The sequence below is a fragment of the Cherax quadricarinatus genome, chromosome 81 (assembly GCF_038502225.1).
Source record: "Cherax quadricarinatus isolate ZL_2023a chromosome 81, ASM3850222v1, whole genome shotgun sequence".
In the NCBI taxonomy this organism is placed as follows: Eukaryota; Metazoa; Arthropoda; class Malacostraca; order Decapoda; family Parastacidae; genus Cherax; species Cherax quadricarinatus.
The window spans coordinates 19,632,707-19,656,658 of record NC_091372.1 but is presented as its reverse complement, the minus strand read 5'-3'; the positions used below and the strand labels follow the sequence as shown (position 1 = coordinate 19,656,658).

General features: G+C 40.4%; 1 protein-coding gene across 1 annotated transcript in view; it reads right to left on the bottom strand.

The window, feature by feature from the left end:
* LOC138855120 (uncharacterized) overlaps nt 1–23,952 on the bottom strand; it is a 205,992-nt gene that overhangs the window by 149,546 nt on the left and 32,494 nt on the right. The window contains exon 2 of the mRNA XM_070102490.1: nt 15,579–15,717. Coding sequence (XP_069958591.1) covers nt 15,579–15,714 — 136 coding nt within the window. The 5' untranslated portion in view covers nt 15,715–15,717. The remainder of the gene's footprint in view (nt 1–15,578; nt 15,718–23,952) is intronic.

The window sequence follows — 23,952 nt, the reverse complement described above, 5'->3', positions numbered from 1 at the left end:
CACGATTCTTGTGGAAAATGTTTAATTTTCCGAAGCTATAGTGCCTAATAGGTGTTTAATGTGTTGATGTGGGTCAAAAAATGTATTTGAAAATGGACTAGAACCAACAGGGAAGCTCTGCGCCTGCGCTAATGGGTAGGGTAGAGGTTGAAATGGGGCATCAGTAGCGGGAGTGTTTTGAATGGAGTTAAGAGGCTGGGAAAGCATGGGACCAGGAAATTGGCGTTCACGACGGCCTAAGTATTAATATAGGCCTCACTTCATAATAGGAAGTGACGTAACTGTTCCTGGTGAAGAGTGAGGGAACATGATTTACGGGACCACCGTAATAAAGTGGTAAAATTAGTGAATAATGGTAGGACCGGTGGTGACTGGTGCGACGCCATGGAGTGTCCAAGGGAAAATACCCGTGATTTAATCATCACTCATCGGTCTCAGATCTTAATGAAGTGACCTCTAATATGCATAATAATTATGAGATATTAAATCGTCTTGTGAATTGTAATGTACTCAGTGATAATAACACTAAGTTAAGAGAATGCATGAAGTAAAGTAAGTTGCCTTGCTCCGAGTGAACACATGTAGACCTCGTGGTTCCTGTCCAGAGGATAGTGAAGTTTTTATGGAGTCACAAATTCTAAACCGGGACAAACCAACGGATACCTCGTCCTGCTGGAATGAGAACCGTGTCAGTGTAGCAGGACATCGAAATGAGATGGTGAATGGAGGAAATAAGGAGCATCAATCACCCACAGTTATGTAACCCTTCTAGTTATAGCAGACTGATACTGGCCAGTGAGGTATGTTGTAATTTGATAGGTTGTGGGTGATCCAGCTACATCAAGTGACCACCAGAGAATATCTGGTAAGTGGTGGTATTATATATAAGTGTTTTTCCTTGATGGATATATCCATGTGTAACCTCCCCTCCTTCATTCAGTTAAACTAATATAATCTATACAGTCGACAATTAATTAGTAGCGCTGCACTTGTGGGTGCTATCCACTTCATACTGGTCTCGGATAGATATGGGTAAGCTTGTGAGGTCGAAGGAACCACCTGCAGTGACCAGGGGTGGCTAAGTTTAATCACATGTCTACACAGGGTGACTACGGTAAACAATATGGTTGTTGTCTCCCAATGAGATTACTTGTATGTATGTAATGTTGAGGTACATACAGGTAACCTCTTATAAATTTTCCATAATTCTCATGATTTTTTTTTTTAATTTCATGACGTAATTTGCTAGTTCCTGCATTTACAGGAATATCTCAAAACTAGGATTTTGGTCTATTGCTTGTCACTGCACCATTATTAATGATTGTATTGAAATGATTTTCATAGGCAATATAAAACAAAGTGTGTTTGGCTTTTTGAAGTTGCGTTTTTAGGAATATCTCAAATATTTTTGATTTTGTAGGGGGTAAAAGACAGGTATTTTGGTGAATGCCAAAAAAGCCTACGAAATGTATTTTTTACTATGGTAATAAGATATATTAGATGAAATGTATACACCAAAAGGTTGTGTTAGAAGTATCCTAACAGTGGTGATTGTCTGAAGTGTCACTCGTAGTGCCAGTTTGGCATGTCACGCTGTCATATGTCAAAATCAGTAAATATTTTTTTCTTTGTTGTTTGTTGGCCAATCATACTGAGACTTTGTCACATTCATTTACATATGCACTTCTAAACGTACACCAAAAATAAGAGAAATCGGGTGAAAAATAAAGGCGGTGAACCAAATTTACAAGATAGGCCCCTAATTTCTCAATTTGTCTGAGAATCATGTCACTAGTTACCATAATCATGCATAGTTTATTATCCTCATATTCTACATAATTTATTATTTCTGGAATTTTGCTAGTACCTTCCTTTGTAAAAACTGAGAGGAAGTAAATATTGAAAATTTCACACATATCCATATCACTCTCAGTGAACAGACCTGAGTTACTCTTAAGTGGGCCTATCTTGTCCCTAATATTACTTCTGTATACCTTAAAGAACCCTTTTGGGTTAGTCTTCAAATCCCTTGCGACCTTAGCCTTATAATCCTTTTTTGCTACTCTTATTCCCTTTCTTATTTCTCTCTCTTTAACTGAATATATTGATTTCTTAACTGCTCATCCCCTCTTTTGATCTGCCTAAATATGCCTCTCTTTTGACTAATGAGATGTTTTTGTCTATTGCTCATCCATTTGGGATAATTTTTGTTAGATCTAATTTCCCAACTCAGAACAAAAGTTGCCTGGCAGCTAGAACTATGCTCTGAAAAAGTCATATTGGCAACCAACACCCCTTACCTGACCCATAGTCAGGTCATCCCAATTTAGCCAATCCAGGTAATCTCTCAAGCCCATGAAATCGGACAAGGGAAAGTCTGGGACAGAGATCATGTAACAGGAAGAGTGACCTAGTAGTGAACAGTGAAGAGGCGATGGAGATGGACAGGAGAACCCAGACTCAGGAGAAAGATCGAATACAGCCTTCTTCACAACCACCTACAGAAGCCTCCCAACCAGGTCAACCGCAATGCAACCAAACACTGCAACCCAAAATACACATGCAATATCCAATGCCCCACCCACCCACCTCATTACAAACTACATCCCCAGAGCAACCCCCCATAATTCTTTATCAGGTCTCCCACTTCCTCAACCCCAATGTACCCCCCAGACCACAGTTTTAGAAAAGAAGTTGAAGGTGTGGTATGCAAATGCAGAGTGGCATGAAAGAATCAAGGAGACATCCCCAGGCATAATAGCACTCAAACAAACCTCACCAGGATGATAACAGGTGCAATCTTTCCACCCGGATATCAAATCCTCAGGGAAGATGAAGGGAGGAGAGGGGGAGGACTCGCACTGCTCATTAAAAACTGGTGGGGATTTGAGAAAATGGAAGGAATGGATGGTATGGGAGAAAGGGGCTACTTAGTAGGAACAATCCAGTCTGAGGGTCATAATGTGATAATTGCAGTAATGTACAGCCTGCCACAGAACTGCAGGAGGCCAAGAGAAGAATACAACAAGAGCAACAGAGCAATGTTTGACTCACTAGCCGAAGTGGCCAAAAGAGCTTACATGGGGGGAGCAAAGTTACTAATTATGGGTGATTTCGATCACAAGGAGATTGATTGGGAAAACTTGAAGTCCCATGGGAGTCCCAAAACATGGAGAGCCAAGATGATGGATGTGGCACTGGAAACCTCATGCATCAACATGTTAAAGTCACTACCAGAGAGAGAGGTGAGGATGATCCAGCAAGACTGGACCTTGTATTCACCTTGAGTAGTTCGGACATCGAGGATATCATATATGAAAGGACCCTTGGAGCTAGGGATCATGTGGTTCTGTGCTTTGACTACATAGTTGAGCTACAAGTGGAGAGAGTAGCAGGAATAGGATGGGAAAAGCCAAGCTACAAAAGGGAGGACTACAAAGGCACGAGGAACTTCCTGCAAGACGTTCAGTGGGAAAGAGAACTGGCAGGAAAACCAGTAAAAGAAATGATGGACTATGTGACCATAAAATGCAAGGAGGCAGAGGAGAGTTTTGTTCCCCAAAAAAAAACAGAAATAAAGGGAAGACCAGAACGAGTCCTTGGTTCACCCAAAGGTGTAGGGAGGCAAAAGCTAGGTGTGCTAGAGAATGGAAATGGTACAAAAGACAAAGGACCCAGGAAAATAAAGAGATCAGCCAAAGAGCCAGATATGAATATTCACAGATGAGAAGGGAGGCTCACCGACAATTCGAAAATGACATATCACCGAAAGTCTAATCTGACCTGAAGCTGTTGTATAGCCACATCAGGAGGAAAACAACATTCAAGGAACAGGTAATCAGACTGAGGAAGTATGATGGGGAGTTCACAAGAAACGACCAAGAGGTATGTGAGGAGCTCAACACGAGATTGTAAAAAGTATTTACAGTGGGAACAGGTGGGACTCCAGGAAATCAGAACAGGGAGGTACACCAACAAGTGCTGGATGAGGTACACATACCCGAGGAGGAGGTGAAGAAGCTGCTGTGTGAACTTGATACCTCAAAGGCGGTGGGACCAGACACCTCTCCGTGGGTCCTTAGAGAGGGAGCAGATATGCTGTGTGTGCCATTATCAAAGATCAATACATCCATTGAAACTGGGCAACTTTCTGATGTATGGAAGATTGCAAATGTAATCCAAATTTTTTAAAAAAAGGAGACACATACGAGGCATTAAACTACAGACTTGTGTCACTAACGTGTAAAGTATGCAAAGTCATGGAGAAGATCATCAGGAGGAGAGTGGTGGAGCACCTGAAAAGAAACAAGAGTATAATCGACAACCAGCATGGTTTCAGGGAAGGAAAATCTTGTGTCACAAACCTACTGGAGTTTTATGACATGGTGACAGAAGTAAGACATGAGAGAGAGGGGTGGATAGACTGCATTTTCTTTGACTGCAAGAAAGCCTTCAACATAGCTCCTCAAAAGAGGTTAATGCAAAAGTTAGAGGTTTAGGCACACATAACAGGAAAGGCACTGCAATGGACCAGAGAATACCTGACAGAGAGGCAACAACGAGTCATGCTACGTGACGAGGTGTCAGAGTGAGCACCTGTGACAAGTGGGGTTCCACAGGGACCTGTGCTGTTTTTGGTATATGTGAATGACAACGAAAGGGATAGACTCAGAAGTGTCCTTGTTTGCAGATGATGTGATGTTAATGAGGAAAATCAAATCGGCCGAGGATAAGTCAGGACTACAAAGAGACCTGGACAGGCTACAAGCCTGGTCCAGCAACTGGCTCCATGAATTTAACCCTGCCAAATGCAAATTCATGAAGATCGGGGAACGGCAAAGAAGATCGCACACAGTAAGAAGATCGCACACAGTATAGTCTAAGTGGTCAAAGACTGCAAGCCTCACTCAAGGAAAAAAATCTTGGGGTGAGTATAATACTGAGTGCATCTCCTGAGGCGCACATCAATCGAATAACTGCTGCAGCGTACGGGCGTCTGACAAACCTAAGGATAGCATTCTGGTACCTCAGTAAGGAATCCTTCTAGACTCTGTACACCATATACATCTTGCCCATACTGGAGTATGCAGCACCAGTTTGGATCCACACCTGGTCAAACACGTCAAGAAATTAGAGAAAGTGCAAAGGTTTGCAACAAGGCTAGTCCCAGAGCTAAGGGTATTGCCCTACGATGAAAGGTTAAGGAAAATTAGCCTGACGACACTGGAGGACAGGAGAGCCAGGGGAGACATGAAAACATCATATGAAATACTGCTCAGAATAGACTTGGTGGACAAAGACAGGATGTTCCAGAGATGGGAGACAGAAACAAGAGGTCACAATAGGAAGTTGAAGACTCAGATGAGTCAAAAGGACGTAAGGAAATATTTTTTCAGTCATAGAGTTGTCAGGCAGCAGAATAGCCTAGAAAGTGATGTAGTCAACGAGGGAATCATACATAGTGTCAAGACGAGGTTTGATAAAGCTCATGGAGCAGGGATAGAACCTAATAGCAATTCAAATTCAAATTCAATTCAAATTCAAAGTTTATTCTCTATAAGGATTACAATGCTGAGTTTACAGAAATTTGGTTATTGTGTGGTTTACATGTAGTAAAATAGTGATTACAGAGTGTACCACTAGAACGCTTAGCATGGCTAGGCATTTCGGGCAGATTTAGTTTTATTCTTAATTGTAAAATATTACAAATTATGAGGTAAGTTGGTATTATGGCTAAGTGACTAAATACTAGTTTGTGAGTTTAGCAATGTAAATGCTTTTGTTTTGGCACAGTACATAGTTTCAGTATTGGAGTATCACAGGATATATTTTTTCTGCTATTTGTCCTGAAAGAAAAAAGGAAATGCAGAAAATTCTTGATGCCAAGAAACTATCCACTTCTAAGAAGACCACTCCCCAGGCACCGCCAACCATGTCCCAAATTTCCTTCCCAGCTCTGCCTGGATCAAGTGGGACTCCTCAGGTCTCTACCAATGGTTCCAATGTTTGGAATTCTGCCCCTCTTGGAGCGCCCCAATCTAACCCTCACTTACAACAGACACAACAACAAGGTTCAGTCGCATCTCATGTGTCTCAGGTATCCACAGACGGGGATATAACGAGAGCACAACTAATGTACTTGGTGGCCAAAGACACAGCAGGTGGTGATATTCAACTCTGCTCTCGTGTTTTAAATGATCTGTTAAAGGCTAATGGGATCACTCCCATCATTATCCCTGAAAATGTGAAGGCCATTATGACCCAGCCTTCTCATAACAAGAAGTATGTACCATACTCTACATCTAAAAATAAGCCTAAGTCATCCCTGGCCCAGGGATCGCCCTCCTCGCAAACCCAGGTTGTCAACTCCTCTCAACCCGATAAGTCAACACCTGTACATAACAATGCCCCAGAAAGTGGTGCCTACTCTCTCGCTATTGTAGCTGATCCTGTTGAACAGGAACTTTCCCAAGGTAACTCACCTTGCCTATCTAATATTCACTTGGAGCCTACACAGTCTCCCATTAACTCTCATGAGCCTCTGCTTCCTGAAACTGAGAATAGCATACCTCAGTTTTATGATGATGACTCTAACGACTCTAACGATTCTAGTGAGTCTGTTAATATTACTGCCTCTAGTGAAGATGATGGCATTTTTAATACACAAGCATCCACGCAAAAGTTCTCTCCTCCCCTTGACGAGTCCAGCAGGAATAGTGTAGATACAACACATGACATTACTTGCAGGCGTTCAGAACGCAGTGTACGATCGAAGAATAAGAAATAATGGGGATTACAATCTTCCAACTTAATGTTCAACATTTCTTTAATAACCGTTACCTTCTTGAGGTTGAACTACATAACTATAATCCAGATGTTATACTTTTGAACGAGACAGCTGCAAGAGTTGATCAACATATTAAATTACGTGGATACTGTACTGTTGAGAAATCGAGAGGACCGTTTAGTGGTGTAGCCATCTTGGTTAAATTAGGATATACATTTAAAAATATTCATGTGGATGAAGATAACATTCTTGCAATAGAACTAACAACGTCGCATGGACAACTAGTAATAGGAACTGAATATTTTCCCCCGAGACAGCCATATATAGAGTCAATTCCTCTACATAGGATATTAAGCAGAAATATTCCAACAATTCTAGCTGGAGATTTTAATGCTCATCACCCTGCCCTCTTTAACTGTGGAGCTGGTATTCCACTGGGTGACTTAAAAGGAAAACAACTCTTTAATATCATGACAGCTAGAAACTTGTCATTTCAAGGCCCATTCTTCAAATCGTACATTGGACCTCATCCAGGAACACCAGATATTGTACTGACAAACAGAGACTGTGACATCTTTCACTGTCGTATATCTCCTGGTGGAAATGTAGGATCTGACCATATCCCTGTTATAATACAACTACAAACTTCTCCATTTAGAATACCTGTAACTCCTAAACCCAATCTTAACACCCTAGGATTTGACCCCTTCAGGGCATATCTGGGTGAAGATGAAATTGTGTCTTTGGAAAATCTACCTTCCAGTGCAATTGATGATGCAATCAGGTCCCTGCACAATCGAATAATTGAAGCTACCAATGCAACTTGCCAATTAGCTTCCACAAAGATATACCAACAATATAAACCTACTAGAGAAATTAGAAACACTTTAAGAAATTATCAAGCAGAATGTCGAAGGCATCTTCAAACGTGACAACCACCAGCAGCTACACTGCACCGATTAAGGCATGAATTAATTAACATGATTAGTCAACACAAACGAGACATGGAAATTTCTAGTTCTTCAAGCTAATCAATATAAACGTGAACCAGCAAAATTTTGGAGTAAGATCCGACAACTTTTAGGGGCAAAGCACAAGGCTCCTAACTACCTAGTTCATACCTTCACTGATGAGGATGATGAAGATGTTGAAATTAAACTTGACGATCCACAGGACCAGGCTAATTTGATGGGTGATGTATGGGAGAAAATTCTCTCTCACAATAACAGTCGTCAATTTAACAATAATCATTATCAGTTAGTAAATGAATGGAGAGATGAGAACTTGGATGATCTACAACCACTACCTACCATCGATACTTCAACTCTTGAAGATACCCACCCGCTTACTAGACCTATTACATTACTAGAGATAAGTCAGGTTATTGGAAGAATGAGAATTAGAGCCCCTGGCCTCTCTGGAATAACAATGAAACAAATAAAGTACCTACCTAGAAATTGCAAACAGTCCTTGGTAAATATCTTTAATGCCATCTTGGCCTCAGGACATTTTCCAGTTGTTTTTAAGACTGCTAGGATGATCTTTCTTGCTAAACCCAATAAAGACATCCACCAACCTGGGAACTATAGACCTATATCTTTACTTGAAGTCACTGGAAAAGTTCTTGAGAAAGTCATTTCCAACAGATTGAATTACTATATGGAGTTTAATCACTTGTTTACTGAAAAACAATTTGGCTTTAGAACACATAGAAGTACCAATCATGCAATAAATGTCATTTTTGACACTGTAGCAAGTCTAAAACAGCAGGGCAATCTTGCCTTAATTGCCACCAGAGATGTTCATAAAGCTTTTGATAGCTTATGGCATGATGGCCTTATATACAAACTCATTGACCTACCAGACCATAACTGGACTTTTCTCAGAGTGATTTATAATTTCTTAACTCAAAGAAAAATCATTCCCACCTTTCATGGCAAGTCGACAGAACCTTTTATACTGACGGCTGGTGTCCCACAAGGTTCTTGTCTCAGTCCACTTCTGTTTAACATTTATGTGAATGACCTTCCTCAACCAGAGTTTAATGACACAATTGTGACACAGTTTGCAGATGATGTTATTCATGTCGTCTCATCAACTCCAGTAACAGGAAAATACAAGTATGAGAGAGTCATAGAAAAAATGAATATTGAACTTCGTCAAACATCTAATTGGGAGAAGAAATGGAGAATTACGACTAATCCTGACAAGGTCCTTGTTAGCACGATAGGATGTTTTGCATCAACCATCGAAGATAAAGGGGGTATCTCCATCAGAGGTACACCTGTAGCCATTAGAAACCCTAACAAGATCTTGGGATATGAAATAGACAGGTTGCTCCACTCAACATCTCATGTAACTAAAAAAATCAACACAGCCAAAGCTGGTCTTAGCAGACTCTTTCGATTCAATCAAGCCCCTCAACATGTCAAAAAACATCTGTATAAAATGATAATAAGACCTATACTTGAATACCCTTGTGTCCCAATGTCATTAACAACAAAGACCAATATGCTACGGTTACAAAGGGTCCAGAATAGAGCTCTTCGCTTTATTACCGATACCAAGAGGAGAGACAGAGTTAAAATGGCAGATTTACACACACAACAAGATATTACTGCCATAAATGTACGCCTTGACACCCTAAAAAAGAAACAACTTTATACAATGCAAGAACTATACATGCCAGATAGAGAACATCCTATACAAGTGATAAATACCACCGATTACACCATCAATACTCCACCTCACAGGACTCAAAGAATGACTCTCCCACAGAGGGTTCGTCGTTTTATTCATAAAGATGATTACCCTCGACCCATGATTTTGAGCAACTTACCTGATGAAGAAGATTGGATACCACCAGAACCCTTCTATGTATACTGAGAAAATCATCGCCCCCAATTAGGGAGACATCTTAAATAACTTTCTAATGTAAAATTATGCTATTAACTATTGTTGGACACCACCATTAAGAAGCTATTGTCACGAACTTATAAACTGGCCAGAAAATTATTGCCTTTCTTGTCGTATAAATATCCGTTGTGCAATCGCGAAAAAAAAAAAAAAAAAAAAAAAAAAAAAAAAAAAAAAAAAAAAAAAAAAAGCAATTGCAACTTGTATAATTACTACCAATTCAGAGTCATGTAGTTATATACCTATTATATCTATGTAACTCTGATGGGTTAGTATTATACCTCTTAAAGAATATCTTATTAATTCACATACACTTTTTAAATTGCACCAAAGTGGTTGGGCCACTTACCTTTTATATCCTACCTCTCCCCCCCCTCCCACCCTTTTCCAATATTTCCATCCTTCTTCCTTACCCATCTTACCAAAGCTCTTGTCATCAGAAATATCACAGGATTCATTATTTTAAGATTGAGATTAATATTTCTGTTTATGGTCAAATGAGTCAGTGAGTTTAAGTGTGAACCACCAGGTGGTATTCGTGTAGTTAGTTGACAGGGTGTATCAGGGAGATAAGATATTTTCTAATGGTAGTTTTGAAGGTGATGAATGTGTCTGCAGTTCTAGAGTTCTCAGGTAGGGTATTCCAGATTTTAGGGCCTTTGACATACATTGAATTTTTGTAAAGGTTTAGTCGGACACGGGGAATGTCGTAGAGATAAACCATACCCGCGGCCGGGATTGAACCCGCGGTCATAGAGTCTCAAAACGCCAGCCCGTCGCGTCAGCCACTAGACCAGCTAGCCACAATAAGATTCATCCAACTAGGTATATTTCTACACCATAGGAAAGTTACCACAGGCACCACTGTGACCACAAATGCAAGTTTTTACAGACGAATCTCCAGCTAGCGTGGCCGTGACGAACTCTAGCTCAAGTCCCTTCACTGCCGTCAACATGACTCAAGAAATCGTAATGACACGATTGCAAACAAACCATACCCCCGGCCGGGATTGAACCCGCGGTCATAGAGTCTCAAAACTCCAGCCCGTCGCGTTAGCCACTAGACCAGCTAGCCACAATAAGATTCATCCAACTAGGTATATTTCTACACCATAGGAAAGTTAGCACAGGCACCACTGTGACCACAAATGCAAGTTTTTAGAGACGGTGCCTATGCTAACGGTTTTTACAGTGATGCCTGTGCTAACTTTCCTATGGTGTAGAAATATACCTAGTTGGACGAATCTTATTGTGGCTAGCTGGTCTAGTGGCTAACGCGACGGGCTGGAGTTTTGAGACTCTATGACCGCGGGTTCAATCCCGGCCGGGGATATGGTTTGTTTGCAATCGTGTCATTACGATTTCTTGAGTCATGTTGAAGGCAGTGAAGGGACTTGAGCTAGAGTTCGTCACGGCCACGCTAGCTGGAGATTCGTCTGTAAAAACTTGCATTTGTGGTCACAGTGGTGCCTTTGCTAACTTTCCTATGGTGTAGAAATATACCTACTTGGATGAATCTTATTGTGGCTAGCTGGTCTAGTGGCTAATGCGACGGGCTGGAGTTTTGAGACTCTATGACCGCGGGTTCAATCCCGGCCGGGGGTATGGTTTGTTTGCAATCGTGTCATTACGATTTCTTGAGTCATGTCGTAGAGATGTTTGTGTCTGGTGTTATGCCTGTGGGTTCTGTCAAAACTATCAAGAAAGCATTTTAGGTCAAGGTTGATATTAGAGTTTAAGGCCCTGTAGATGTAGATTGCACAGTAGTAAGTGTGGATGAAGAGTGGGGGGGGTGTGATGCCAGGGATGGGATTTAGTGATTATTCTTACTGCAGCTTTTTGTTGGGTTATTATTGGCTTTAGGTGTGTTGCTGCAGTTGATCCCCAAGCACAAATAGCATAGGTGAGGTATGGATAAATAAGTGAGTGGTATAGTGTGAGAAGGGCATTTTGCGGCACATAGTATCGTATCTTGGAGAGGATCCCAACCGTTTTGGATACTTTTTTGGTTATATGCTGGATATGGGTGCTGAAATTCAGGTTGTTGTCAAGGTATAAGCCTAGGAATTTGCCCCCATTATTTCTGGTAATTAGAGTGTTGTCAATCTTAATGTTAATTTGTGCATCTTCTGCTCTGCTACCAAACATAATATAGTAGGTTTTGTCAGTGTTAAGCATAAGTTTATTGGCTGTCATCCAAGTCGATATTTTGATCAGCTCTTCATTCACAGTGGTGCTGAGGGTGGCAAGATTAGGGTGAGAGATGACATAAGTCGTTTCGTCAGCAAAGAGAATGGGTTTCAGGTGTTAGGATACGTTTGGAAGGTCATTGATGTATATGAGGAAGAGCAGGGGACCAAGGACACTTCCTTGTGGAACTCCAGTATCAAGTGGCCGTGTTGTTGATGCTGTGTCTTTAATGGTGACATACTGATACCTATTAGTAAGGTAAGATTTGAAATAAGCAAGCGCATGGCCTCTTATACCATAATGGTCAAGTTTGTGGAGTTGGATTTCATGGTCTACTGTATCAAAAGCTTTTCTTAGGTCAATAAAAATTCCTAGTGGATATTCCTTATTTTCCAATGCTGTGTAAAGCAGATCTAGCATTTTTATGATTGCATCGTCACTGCTTTTATTTTTCCTGAATCCAAGTTGGCAGGGGTTGAGTATGAGTATAGTCTTTTGATTTTGCAATGGTAAGTTTGATATTGGCCTATAGTTGTTTATAAATGAATATAGTCTCCTCTGCACGAGTTTCTCAAAGATTTTGGATAGCAATGGTAAGTTTGATATTGGCCTATAGTTGTTTAAGTCTGTATGGTCACCACCTTTATGTATTGGTGTAACCCTTGCCATCTTGAGTAGTTTCGGGAAGGTGCTAGTCTCTAGTGACTTGTTAAAGAGTAATGAAATAGCATGAGAAAGGACATGGGCCACTCGCTTGTACAGTAATGGTGGGACATGAGACAGATTCCCCGAGTTATTTTTAAGTGACTTTATAATCTCGGTGACTTCCGTGGGCTCAGTTGGTGCAAGATAGAAGGAATTAGGGAAATTCCCATCTAGGTAGTCCCCGGCATGGGCATTGGTATGTGGGATTTTACTGGCGAGATTAGATCCTATGGTTGAGAAGAAGTCATTTATCTTGTTAGCTGTGTCAGTGGGATGTAGTGGTGTTTCATTAGGTTTAGTTAGGACAATATTCTTGGTTTTTCTCAGTTTGTGGGTCCCTAGAATCTGAGAGAGTGTTTTCCAGGTCTTTTTTATATCTCCTCTAGTGTCTGTGAATCTACTGGAGTAGTATAGTTGTTTGGCTTTCTTTATTACTTTGGTGAGAGCTGATGAATAGTGTTTAAGAATATCTTTGTGTATTAAGCCTTGTCTACATTGCTTTTCATATTGGTGTTTCTTGTCAATGGATTTCAGAATGGTGCTGGTTAGCCATGGGTAACCAAGCCATTTGTTTGTGATCTGTTTTGTTTTTATAGGACAATGTTTGTTGTATAGTCTAAGTAATTTGTTAAGAAAAAAATGTCAGTCCAGTAACCAATACCATTGGCCTTGGAGAATTCTGTAGGCCAGTCAACAGTCTCTAGGTCAGCTGTGAACTTCCTTATTGAGGCCTCGTCATGGAGTCTAAATGAGACTTTGTTGTATTCAAGTGGTGGTATACTAATGTTTGTCAGGAGGAAGGTAGGGTAGTGGTCTGTAGTGGTATCTCTGATTATCCCTGATTTAAGGGGGGCTAGTATATTGGTCCATATGTGGTCTATTATGGTTGCACTTGTCTCAGTGAGCCTGGTTGGTTTAGTTATTGTTGGTATGAGAAGTGTGTTGTTCCTATTGTTGATGAAATCAGTTACAGGCTGATCATCTAGTAAGCCAAGGTTGATGTTGAAGTCTCCAGCTAAGAGAAGGTGGTGCTTATTCATTTGTCTGTTTGTTATTAGTGACTTTAATTTCTCATTGAAATGTGGGATGTTTGTGTGAGGTATCCGGTAAATGGGACCGATTGTTATAGGCGTCTCAAGGTTTTTTACAGTAAAATTAGCAAAAATGTATTCCCCATATTCATCACTAAAGCAAGTGGTGCTAATACAAGATAATTGGTTAGAGTAATAGATTGCAATACCACCCTCAACTTGGTTTGGTCTGCAGTTGTGAATTGCTGTGTATCCTGGTAGAGGGTAGATATCTATTGTGTCCTGCTTAAGCCAGGTCTCAGTAAGAATAATGCAGGAGAAGGGTGTCTTTAGTGATTCAAGGAGTGCTAGGAGGTCATCATAGTGTTTGCATAAGGACCTGATGTTGTAGTTAAGTACTGATATACTTTTAGCATTGTTTAGGATAGTGCTGGCTTGTGATGCTGTGAAATAAAGGCAGTTACTTTCCAATAGGTTTTGATTGGGTGTCAGATTATGGAGGTTTAGATCAGGGTCAACATGATCAATCATCTTCTAGGTTTAAATTGTGGTTATTTATTTCGTGAGTTGTGTGTTGAGTTCTAGTACTGATATCTGTAGAGGTAGGAAGTTTGGACAAGTATATAGCTAGAGTATTTTGGTCATGTAGGGTATAGTCACTACTACACATAATGAAGTTGATGTTGTCTATGTGTTGTGCTGGAATGAACTAAAGTACAACTAGGTATAAACTAGTAATATAAAAAGACAAATTAAAAATAGAACAAGACCCTCACTTGTAATTGCACTAAGGTCTAATAATGACTTTTGTGGAGTCTATGTTTTGAGCTAGAATGAGCTATAGTACATTAGGTTTAATCTAATAATATAAAAATACAAATTAAAAATAGCACTAGTCTCTCACTAGCAATTGCACTAAGGTCTAATATAGTGAATTTGGTATTGACTATGTATTGAGCTAGAAAGAGCTATAGTATATCTTGGTTTAGTCTTATAATATAAAAATACAAATTACAAATAGCACCAGTCTTTCACTAGTAATTGCACTATGGTCTAGTATAGTGAATTTGGTATTGACTATGTATTGAGCTAGAATGAGCTAGAGTAAAACTGTGATTAATCTAATAATATAATAAAGGCACAAGACTCTCAATTGTAATTGCACTAAGGTCTTATATAAGTTGTTTACAAAAATTAGAGTATAATTAGATTTAAATTGACAGGATAAAATACACAAATTAAGGTAGCAAAAGAATAATAAAAAAATGATAAAAATAAAAATGGCAATGACTTGGTTATAATATGCTAGTAAGATGGTAGACAGGATAATATAAAAGTTGTAGTTGAAAATACTAGTTTAAAAAAGTATGGAATAAAAATGGTCAATAAAAGAAGTTTACAGTAAGTTTGATCAATATAGTTTAAAGTAAAATTGGGCAATAATAGGGATTTAGAATAAAATTGCGCAATTGAGTATTTTTTAAAGTGAGGTAGAATTATTGAAGACAAGTTATGGTTAGTTTATAATAAAATAAGATAGAACAGTGATGTGGTAAGTTGTAAAAAAGGAGAAAGATTCTGGAGATATTAAACAAAATTAAGACTATGAGGTAGAATGGTCGTTGAATACAACAATGACAATCAAAAGTAGTTGGGGTATTAGAATTTTAGGGGGGCACAAATTTATGACAATATAACACTAACGGTGGACTATGGGTATTATCTGCACTTTACTCTGATACTGTTAGTCCAGCCTCACTTAGGAATGTTTTAAGGTCATGTTCTGTAGAGATGAAGTGAAGGGGCTGGGCCAGGAACTATGAATCGACCCCTGCAACCACAAATAGGTAAGTACACATAAAAACACGCGCGCACTCGTCAATATATGACAAGATTTTTTAAATTGATAGTTTTTTCAGATCTAGTTATATAAAATTTTATTAACGTACCGAAAAGTGGTGACTCTGAGGTGTTGAACTGGAGATCGTCCGAGGATTGATCCATCAACTGTGGCAACGTTACTCCAGCAAAGCCAATTACTGCACCAACGTCCACTTGTGTGAGCGCCACCACTATCGTAGCCATGAACTGTCAATGAGCAAACAACTATAATGACCCGGTATAGTACAGTGTTACAGCACCACTGTTACATGTACAGTGTTACAACACCACTGTTACATGTACAGTGTTACAACACCACTGTTACATGTACAGTGTTACAGCACCACTGTTACATGTACAGTGTTACAGCACCACTGTTACATGTACAGTGTTACAGCACCACTGTTACATGTACAGTGTTACAGCACCACTGTTACATGTACAGTGTTACAGCACCACTGTTACATGTACAGTGTTACAACACCACTGTTACATGTACAGTGTTACAGCACCACTGTTACATGTACAGTGTTACAGCACCACTGTTACATGTACAGTGTTAAAACACCACTGTTACATGTACAGTGTTACAACACCACTGTTACTTGTACAGTGTTACAACACCACTGTTACATGTACAGTGTTACAACACCACTGTTACATGTACAGTGTTACAGCACCACTGTTACATGTACAGTGTTACAGCACCACTGTTACATGTACAGTGTTACAGCACCACTGTTACATGTACAGTGTTACAGCACCACTGTTACATGTACAGTGTTACAACACCACTTTACAAGTTACATGTACAGTGTTACAGCACCACTGTTACATGTACAGTGTTACAGCACCACTGTTACATGTACAGTGTTACAGCACCACTGTTACATGTACAGTGTTACAACACCACTGTTACATGTACAGTGTTACAGCACCACTGTTACATGTACAGTGTTACAGCACCACTGTTACATGTACAGTGTTACAGCACCACTGTTACATGTACAGTGTTACAGCACCACTGTTACATGTACAGTGTTACAGCACCACTGTTACATGTACAGTGTTACAGCACCACTGTTACATGTACAGTGTTACAGCACCACTGTTACATGTACAGTGTTACAGCACCACTGTTACATGTACAGTGTTACAGCACCACTGTTACATGTACAGTGTTACAGCACCACTGTTACATGTACAGTGTTACAGCACCACTGTTACATGTACAGTGTTACAGCACCACTGTTACATGTACAGTGTTACAGCACCACTGTTACATGTACAGTGTTACAGCACCACTGTTACATGTACAGTGTTACAGCACCACTGTTACATGTACAGTGTTACAGCACCACTGTTACATGTACAGTGTTACAGCACCACTGTTACATGTACAGTGTTACAGCACCACTGTTACATGTACAGTGTTACAACACCATTGTTACATGTACAGTGTTACATCACCACTGTTACATGTACTGTCTTACAGCACCACTGTTACATGTACTGTCTTACAGCACCACTGTTACATGTACAGTGTTACAGCACCACTGTTACATGTACAGTGTTACAACACCATTGTTACATGTACAGTGTTACAGCACCACTGTTACATGTACAGTGTTACAGCACCACTGTTACATGTACAGTGTTACAACACCATTGTTACATGTACAGTGTTACAGCACCACTGTTACATGTACAGTGTTACAGCACCACTGTCACATGTACAGTGTTACAGCACCACTCTGTTACTTGTACAGTGTTACAACACCATTGTTACATGTACAGTGTTGCAGCGCCACAGTTACATGTACAGTGTTACAGCACCACTGTTACATGTACAGTGTTACAGCACCACTGTTACATGTACAGTGTTACAGCACCACTGTTACATGTACAGTGTTACAGCACCACTCTGTTACTTGTACAGTGTTACAGCACCACTGTTACATGTACAGTGTTACAGCACCACTGTTACATGTACAGTGTTACAGCACCACTGTTACATGTACAGTGTTACAACACCACTGTTACATGTACAGTGTTACAGCACCACTGTTACATGTACAGTGTTACAGCACCACTTTTACATGTACAGTGTTGCAGCACCAATGTTACATGTACAGTGTTACAGCACCACTGTTACATGTACAGTGTTACAGCACCACTGTTACATGTACAGTGTTACAACACCACTGTTACATGTACAGTGTTACAGCACCACTGTTTCATGTACAGTGTTACAACACCACTGTTACATGTACAGTGTTACAGCACCACTGTTACATGTAAAGTGTTACAGCACCACTGTTACATGTACAGTGTTACAGCACCACTGTTACATGTACAGTGTTACAGCACTACTGTTACATGTACAGTGTTTCAGCACCACTGTTACATGTACAGTGTTACAGCACCACTGTTACATGTACAGTGTTACAGCACCACTGTTACATGTACAGTGTTACAACACCACTGTTACATGTACAGTGTTACAGCACCACTGTTACATGTACAGTGTTACAGCACCACTGTTACATGTACAGTGTTACAGCACCACTCTGTTACTAGTACAGTGTTACAGCACCACTGTAACATGTACAGTGTAACAGCACTACTGTTACATGTACAGTGTTACAACACCACTGTTACTTGTACAGTGTTACAACACCACTGTTACATGTACAGTGTTACAGCACCACTGTTACATGTACAGTGTTACATCACCACTGTTACATGTACAGTGTTACAGCACCACTGTTACATGTACAGCGTTACAACACCACTGTTACATGTACAGTGTTACATCACCACTGTTACATGTACAGTGTTACAGCACCACTGTTACATGTACAGTGTTTCAACACCACTGTTACATGTACAGTGTTACATCACCACTGTTACATGTACTGTGTTACAGCACCACTGTTACGTGTACAGTGTTACATCACCACTGTTACATGTACTGTGTTACAACACCACTGTTACATGTACATTGTTACTTCACCACTGTTACATGTACAGTGTTACAGCACCACTGTTACATGTACATTGTTACAACACCACTGTTATATGTACAGTGTTACATCACCACTGTTACATTTACAGTGTTACATCACCACTGTTACATGTACTGTGTTACAACACCACTGTTACATGTACAGTGTTACATCACCACTGATACATGTACAGTGTTACAGCACCACTGTTACATGTACTGTGTTACAACACCACTGTTACATGAAATGTGTTACATTACCACTGTTACATGTACAGTGTTACAACACCACTGTTACATGTACAGTGTTACAACACCACTGTTACATGTACAGTGTTACAACAACACTGTTACATGTACAGTGTTACAACACCACTGTCACATGTTCAGTGTTACAACACCACTGTTACATGTACAGTGTTACAACACCACTGTTACATGTACTGTGTTACAACACTACTGTTACATGTACTGTGTTACATCACCACTGTTACATGTACAGTGTTACAACACCACTGTTACATGTACAGTGTTACAGCACCACTGTTACATGTACTGTGTTACAACACCGCTCTGTTACTTGTACAGTGTTACAGCACCACTCTGTTACTTGTACAGTGTTACAGCACCACTCTGTTACTTGTACAGTGTTACAACACCACTCTGTTACTTGCAAAGTGTTACAGCACCACTCTGTTACTTGTACCGTGTTACAGCACCACTCTGTTACTTGTACAGTGTTACAGCACCACTGTTACATGTACAGTGTTACAACACCACTCTGTTACTTGTACAGTGTTATATCACCACTCTGTTACTTGTACAGTGTTACAGCACCACTGTTACATGTACAGTGTTACAACACCACTCTGTTACTTGTACAGTGTTACAGCACCACTCTGTTACTTGTACAGTGTTACAGCACCACTCTGTTACTTGTACAGTGTTACAGCACCACTGTTACATGTACAGTGTTACAGCACCACTCTGTTACTTGTACAGTGTTACAGCACCACTCTGTTACTTGTACAGTGTTACAGCACCACTCTGTTACTTGTAGTGTTACAGCACCACTCTGTTACTTGTACAGTGTTACAGCACCACTCTGTTACTTGTACAGTGTTACTGCACCACTCTGTTACTTGTACAGTGTTTCATAAGAACATAAGAACATAAGAACATAAGAAAGGAGGAACACTGCAGGAGGCCTGCTGGCCCATACTAGGCAGGTACTTTACAATTCATCCCACTAACAAACATTTGACCAACCCAATTTTCAATGCCACCCAAGAAACAAGCTCCGATGTGCAAGTCCCACTCAAATCCAACCCCTCCCACTCATGTACTTATCCAACCTAAATTTGAAACTACTCAAAGTCCTAGCCTCAATAACCCAACTTGGTAGACTGTTCCACTCATTAACTACCCTATTTCCAAACCAATACTTTCCTATGTCCTTTCTAAATCTAAACTTATCTAATTTAAATCCATTACTGCGGCTTCTCTCTTGGAGAGATATCCTCAAGACCTTGTTAATAACCCCTTTATTAATACCTATCTTCCACTTATACACTTCGATCAGGTCTCCCCTCATTCTTCGTCTAACAAGTGAATGTAACTTAAGAGTCTTCAATCTTTCTTCATAAGGAAGATTTCTAATGCTATGTATTAATTTAGTCATCCTACGCTGAATGTTTTCTAACGAATTTATGTCCATTCTGTAATACGGAGACCAGAATTGAGCTGCATAATCTAGGTGAGGCCTTACTAATGATGTATAAAGCTGCAGTATGACCTCTGCACTTCTGTTGCTTACACTTCTTGATATAAATCCCAGTAATCTATTTGCCTTATTACGTACGCTTAGGCATTGCTGTCTTAGTTTAAGGTTGCTGCTTACCATAACCCCCAAGTCCTTTTCGCAATCTGTATGGCTAAGTTCTACATTATTTAACTTATAAGTGCTAGGGTTATGGACACTCCCGAGCTTCAGCTTGTACAGTTACTTGTACAGTGTTACAACACCACTCTGTTACTTGTACGGTGTTACAGCACTACTCTGTTACTTGTACAGTGTTACAGCACTACTCTGTTACTTGTACAGTGTTACAGCACCACTGTTACATGTACAGTGTTACAACACCACTCTGTTACTTGTACAGTGTTATATCACCACTCTGTTACTTGTACAGTGTTACAGCACCACTGTTACATGTAGAGTGTTACAACACCACTCTGTTACTTGTACAGTGTTACAGCACCACTCTGTTACGTGTACAGTGTTACAGCACCACTCTGTTACTTGTACAGTGTTACAGCACCACTGTTACATGTACAGTGTTACAGCACCACTCTGTTACTTGTACAGTGTTACAGCACCACTCTGTTACTTGTACAGTGTTACAGCACCACTCTGTTACTTGTACAGTGTTACAACACCACTCTGTTACTTGTACAGTGTTACAGCACTACTCTGTTACTTGTACAGTGTTACAGCACCACTCTGTTACTTGTACAGTGTTACAACACCACTCTGTTACTTGTACAGTGTTACAGCACCACTCTGTTACTTGTACAGTGTTACAGCACCACTCTGTTACTTGTACAGTGTTACAACACCACTCTGTTACTTGTACAGTGTTACAGCACCACTCTGTTACTTGTACAGTGTTACAACACCACTCTGTTACTTGTACAGTGTTACAGCACCACTCTGTTACTTGTACAGTGTTACAGCACCACTCTGTTACTTGTACAGTGTTACAACACCACTCTGTTACTTGTACAGTGTTACAGCACCACTCTGTTACTTGTACAGTGTTACAGCACCACTCTGTTACTTGTACAGTGTTACAACACCACTCTGTTACTTGTACAGTGTTACAGCACCACTCTGTTACTTGTACAGTGTTACAGCACCACTCTGTTACTTGTACAGTGTTACAGCACCACTCTGTTACTTGTACAGTGTTACAACACCACTCTGTTACTTGTACAGTGTTACAGCACCACTCTGTTACTTGTACAGTGTTACAGCACCACCCTGTTACTTGTACAGTGTTACAGCACCACTCTGTTACTTGTACAGTGTTACTGCACCACTCTGTTACTTGTACAGTGTTTCATAAGAACATAAGAACATAAGAAAGGAGGAACACTGCAGGAGGCCTGATGGCCCATACTAGGCAGGTACTTTACAATTCATCCCACTAACAAACATTTGACCAACCCAATTTTCAATGCCACCCAAGAAACAAGCTCCGATGTGCAAGTCCCACTCAAATCCAACCCCTCCCAATCATGTACTTATCCAACCTAAATTTGAAACTACTCAAAGTCCTAGCCTCAATAACCCAACTAGGTAGACTGTTCCACTCATCAACTACCCTATTTCCAAACCAATACTTTCCTATGTCCTTTCTAAATCTAAACTTATCTAATTTAAATCCATTACTGTGGGTTCTCTCTTGGAGAGATATCCTCAAGACCTTGTTAATAACCCCTTTATTAATACCTATCTTCCACTTATACACTTCGATCAGGTCTTCCCTCATTCTTCGTCTAACAAGTGAATGTAACTTAAGAGTCTTCAATCTTTCTTCATAAGGAAGATTTCTAATGCTATGTATTAATTTAGTCATCCTACGCTGAATGTTTTCTAACGAATTTATGTCCATTCTGTAATACGGAGACCAGAATTGAGCTGCATAATCTAGGTGAGGCCTTACTAATGATGTATAAAGCTGCAGTATGACCTCTGCACTTCTGTTGCTTACACTTCTTGATATAAATCCCAGTAATCTATTTGCCTTATTACGTACGCTTAGGCATTGCTGTCTTGGTTTAAGGTTGCTGCTTACCATAACCCCCAAGTCCTTTTCGCAATCTGTATGGCTAAGTTCTACATTATTTAACTTATAAGTGCTAGGGTTATGGACACTCCCGAGCTTCAGCTTGTACAGTTACTTGTACAGTGTTACAACACCACTCTGTTACTTGTACGGTGTTACAGCACTACTCTGTTACTTGTACAGTGTTACAGCACTACTCTGTTACTTGTACAGTGTTACAGCACCACTCTGTTGCTTGTACAGTGTTATATCACCACTCTGTTGTTCAGTGTTACAGCACCACTCTGTTACTTGTACGCCTGACATGCAACGGGTTAGAATCCTGACCGTTCCATGAATTAATATTCGTGAATTGTCAATATACTTTAAGAAGCAGTCCATTACACAACTGATATCACGTAACTAAGTTAAAATGAAAAAAAAAACACAACACCTTAACAGCGCCACTCAACTATTAACCTAAAATAACATAACCACAACAATTCACTACTGACCCATAACTTGGAAAGAAACAAAATTAAAACACTTTAGTCCGTCTTGAACTTTTATAAGTTTATGGATGAATATCGATCCAGGTGGACCACAACGTCGTCCAAGATTGTCTTTCCCTATTATGGTTTAATAGTGAGATACCTGGAGTATACCTGGAGGATACCTGGAGGATACCTGGAGTGTACCTGGAGCATACCTTGAGTATACCTGTAGTATACCTGGAGGATACCTGGAGTGTACCTGGAGGATACCTGGAGTATACCTGGAGTATACCTGGAAGATACCTGCAGTATACCTGGAAGACACCTGCAGTATACGTGGAGGATACCTGGAGTGTACCTGGAGTGTACCTTGAGCATACCTGGAGTATACCTGGAGTATACCTGGAGGATACCTGGAGTATATTTGGAGGATACCTGGAGTGAACCTGGAGTATACCTGGAGTATACCAAGAAGATACCTGGAGTATACCTGGAGGATACCTGGAGTGTACCTGGAGGATACCTGGAGTATACCTGGAGCATACCTGGAGGATACCTGGAGGATACCTGGAGTGTACCTGGAGTATACCTGCAGCATACCTGGAGTATACCTGGAGGATACCTGGAGTATACCTGGAGTATACATGGAGGATACCTGGAACATACCTGGAGTATACCTGGAGGATACCTGGAGTATACCTGGAGGATGCCTGGAGGATACCTGGAGTATACCTGGAGTATACCTGGAGGATACCCGGAGGATAAGTGGAGTGTACCTGGAGTATACCTGAAGTGTACCTGGAGGACACCTGGAGAATACCTGGAGTATACCTGGAGGATACCTGGAGTATACCTGGAGGATACCTGGTGTATACCTGGATTATACCTGGAGGATACCTGGAACATACCTGGAGTATACCTGGAGGGTATCTGGAGTATACCTGGAGGATACCTGGAGTATACCTGGAGGATACCTGGAGTATACCTGGAGGACACGTGGAGGATACCTGTAAGATACCTGGAATATTCCTGGAGTATACCTGGAGGATACCTGGAACATACCTGGAGTATACCTGGAGGATACCTGGAGGATACCTGGAGTATAAATGGA